This window comes from Octodon degus, unplaced genomic scaffold, assembly GCF_000260255.1.
Source record: "Octodon degus isolate 3935 unplaced genomic scaffold, OctDeg1.0 scaffold00021, whole genome shotgun sequence".
Lineage (NCBI taxonomy): Eukaryota > Metazoa > Chordata > Mammalia > Rodentia > Octodontidae > Octodon > Octodon degus.
Genome location: NW_004524597.1, coordinates 7,468,454 through 7,472,277, shown reverse-complemented (window position 1 = coordinate 7,472,277; position 3,824 = coordinate 7,468,454). Strand labels below are relative to the sequence as shown.

The 3,824-nt window shown below is 45.8% G+C and overlaps 1 protein-coding gene across 1 annotated transcript in view; it reads left to right on the top strand.

Moving 5' to 3' along the window:
* Window positions 1-2,905: 2,905 nt before the first annotated feature.
* LOC101583982 (poly(rC)-binding protein 2-like) overlaps window positions 2,906-3,824 on the top strand; it is a 23,064-nt gene continuing 22,145 nt past the window's right edge. The window contains 1 exon segment of the mRNA XM_023711399.1: window positions 2,906-3,087. Coding sequence (XP_023567167.1) covers window positions 2,906-3,087 — 182 coding nt within the window.

Below are 3,824 nucleotides of genomic sequence, written 5' to 3'. Positions count from 1 at the left end.
GTATGTGTGTCGCTCTTCTAGGGCTCCAAGCAGCTAGAAGGCAGTGATCAGGTCCCATTTATCCACCTGAGGGAATACTACCCAGCTGGCAGACCTACTATGGCTCAATGGCTCAGACCAGTCCCACACAGGGTTGGAAGAGCTGGTACTAGACAGTCCGATTCCCAGGCCAGGACCTCTTCCAGCACCTGCAGTGAGAAGCCAGTGGATGGTCACAGTAGAAAAGAGGGGAGGCCAGAAAAGCAAGAACTCAACTGCAAAATTATGGGCTGCTTAACAGGGAACACGTATTTGGGGTTTTATTCTCCCTATTTAAGAGCCAAGTTTCTTTAATAAGCATGATTCAACTCCAAGTAACATTAAAAGCTTGGAAACCACCTATCTTCTCCTGAGTTACACAAAGATACTAGGATACAAAGCACTGGGACATAGATAATCACTGTCTAATTGGAATACAAATATGTTGTGTTAATGAATATGGTTTGCAAGAAACTTGTATTCATGCCTCTTCCTTTGAATCTCTTAATAGTCCTGTGAGTGAGAAGACAGGGCAGACTAGCCCCTGGATTGAAAGACAGATACAGACACTGACACTCTGGGAGGAAGAAATGTCACCTGAATGAGGGTCACAGCCCTTTCATGATGGAAGTGTGTCAGAATGCCAAGTTTGCTAGTGCATATTTTTTCTCTGTGCTTCCTTGACAGTAATAACCACCATTTATGGTTGCTTCCTCTGTGCTTGCCATTTTCTATTTATTATTTTCTTTGATTCTCAACCACCCACTGAAGAAACTAAAATTTAGCCAGCATACAGTAGAGGAAGGATTTAAACTTAGGCATGGTCTTGAGGGCCGCTTTCTAATTCAGCTGCACTCAATCCTTCCTTCCATGAAGTTTCATCTCACTCCTTTTTATTGGATGGGTGGTACATACAAGGTACTACACAGCCAGGCAACAGGCTAGCTAGACCTTGGCTCCCCAGGGCAGAAAAAGGCCAGGCTCCAGATCCATGACTGGGGAGATGTGCTAATTCCTCCAGGCTGCTATAGTAAATTGCCACAAATTAGATGGCTTACAATAACAGAAGTGTATTCGCTAGAGCCAGAAGTCCAAGACCAAAGTGTCAGCAGGAGAAACCTTCTCCCTCCAGGTAAATGCTTCCTCTGCAGGCTCTATCAGAGGATACTTCCTTGCCTCTTCCAGCTTCTGGGTACTCTCAGCATTCCTCAACTGGGCTGCATAACTTTTATCTCTGTTTCTCAGTTTCTATCTGCATACAGCCTCCTGTGTCCCAGGATCTCTAAACTCCCTCTGCCTCACTCTTACAGGGACATCTGTCATTGGATTTAGAGCCTTTCCAGGAAATATTATTTCTAGATTCTTAGGTTAATTACATCCGTAAATACTCATCTTCCAAATAAGGTCATCTTCACAGGCACCAGAGGTTAGGAGTTAGACATATTTGGGGAGAACAGTATTCATCCTACTACAAGGAAGAGGCAGATTTAAGCCATCAGTGTCACCCTGCTTCTCAGGCAAGAAGAGACAGGAAAGGATCCTCAGTGCCCTGGGGCTGAGGGTGATGAACAGGACAACAAATGAGGGTGAAGCAGGACTGGCAAGATTGAAATAAGTAGTTCATGAGGTTGAGAGAAGCTAGGAAAGAAAGCTAAGCCTGGAGAGTTTAGGGAAGCGTTGCTAGGACAAGGCTAAAATCACATTCCTGGGCTACTTAAGTATCCTGAGAAGGCAGAGACTGTATTAATGGCCTCCTCTGTAGCCAGGCCACAGTGCCCTGTTGGGGCTAACCTTATTTGACCCCTCAGACCAGAGCCGGGCTTCCTCCCAATTTGTTATCAGCTGAGGCTGAAAGTGCTCTGGAGCCTGTGGTCACAGTGCGCAGCCAGAGCCAATGGCCGTGTAGGACTGCCTGGCAGCCAGGATGAGAACATAACAGGGACAAGTCAGAGATGACTAGCCACACACAATCCTGGACTACATTCATTTAAAAAAAAAAAAAAACCATTATCTTCTCCCAACACATAAGGAAAGGGAATAAGACATGAGCAGACAATGGGAAGTGCCTCAAAGACCAGCAAGTTATAACAGTGTCTTAGTAGGGATGTGGGTAGAGTCCATGCAGACTCTGGGAGAAGCAACAGAACTGTGTACAGCTAGGCAGTGGATGCTGCAGTGGGATCACCTGCCCTTAAGCCCCAGTTTCTCAGCTTGCTGTGCAACCTTGGACTAGTTACTCAGGCTCTCTTAACCTCACCTCTGCAGACCAAGGATCAAGTTAAAACCTACACCACAGGACTATTACTAAGTATTACATCAAATGAGCCAAAGAAGCACTTAACACAATACCTGCTATGTAGTAAATACTCAATTAATTCCAGCTAGTCTGAACCAGCCATACTGGAGGCAAACCCTGAAGGTTAAGTATATGTGTCAACTTGGCCAGGCTAGAGAACTCAGTTATTTGATCAAACATCAATCTAGATACTGCTAAGGAATACATTTTAGATGTGATTAAATTTAAATCAGTAGAATGAGTAAATAAGTCACTCTGGATAATACAGGTGAGCCTTATCTAATCAGTTAAAGCCCTTAAGAGAAAAGACTGAGATTCTCTGCAAAAGATATTTGGCCTCCAGACAGCCTTCAGACTTGGGAATGAGCTCCAGTCTGCTGCACTGCCTCATAGATTTAGAACTGGCTAGTCCCCACAATCACATCCTTAAAATAAATCAATAGCTGATGGTAGGCAGGCAGGCAGGCAGGTAACTAGAGATCTGTCTTTTTTATCTATCTTACTAGTTCTGTTTCTCTGTGCAACTCTAATACATTAAGATCAGTGGCCAGGAGTCACAAGGATTAATGTCCCAGGCAGAGGACCAAGACCATGGACTGTGTTGTGGAGGATAGACAGTCCAGCAAAGCCACAGTGCATGAGGCACCAGAGACGGCATCAGGAGATGAACAGAACAGGCAGAATGAGAGGAGGCTCAGAAGCCAAATGGCAGCCTTTGGAGAATTCATGAGTATGGGTCTAGAGCTGCCTTTACAAAAAAGCCACTGCTCAAAGTAAATCATGCAGTCTTCCTACATTGTAACTGCTCCCAAAGAGGAACAAGGATAGTCACGGAACTAGGCTTCCTATGAAGAAACCAGGGACAAAGTATGTCATGCACAAATGCACGAAGCAGCCTACATCCCTACCTAACAGCACCTCAGCTCAAGGTTACATGGGAGACATGCTTGAGAAGGGGGTAAAGGCCCGCAGGAGGAGCCAGTGCTGCTGAGCCTCTCATTTGGAATCTGGGTGTGGCCATCCTACACAAGGATCTGGAATGTGCTGCCCTGTGAAGTGAATTCCTGGTGCATTTCTGAGGCTCAGGTGACCTGAGTATACATCTCTTGTGAGATAGCTGCACCCTGAAGACAGACAGAAGGCTCCATGAGGCAGGCAAGAGGAAACATCTTTGCCCAGGAGCCCTGCTCAAAGCCTGGGGCCAAGTGGGTATTGTGTCCTAGAGCTAAATTTGGTCAGTAAACCTGGCTCCCACCGGGCAGATAGATAAACATCACTGACCAGCTCCCATGAGGAAATGGTCAGCACCTCCCTGGAGACAGGGTGAAGTCATTCTGTTGTAGGGGCATCCTTCTTCCTCATGAGCTGGCTTAGGGCAGGGAGCCCAGTGATGCCTGCCTCTCTGATGGGTGGTTGTTCTCATGTCATATTTGCACCCATTCTTTCTTCCTCTTCTATAAACTACTCCAAACACCTAAAAGAGGGGGAGGTATTGTGGAATTTATATATA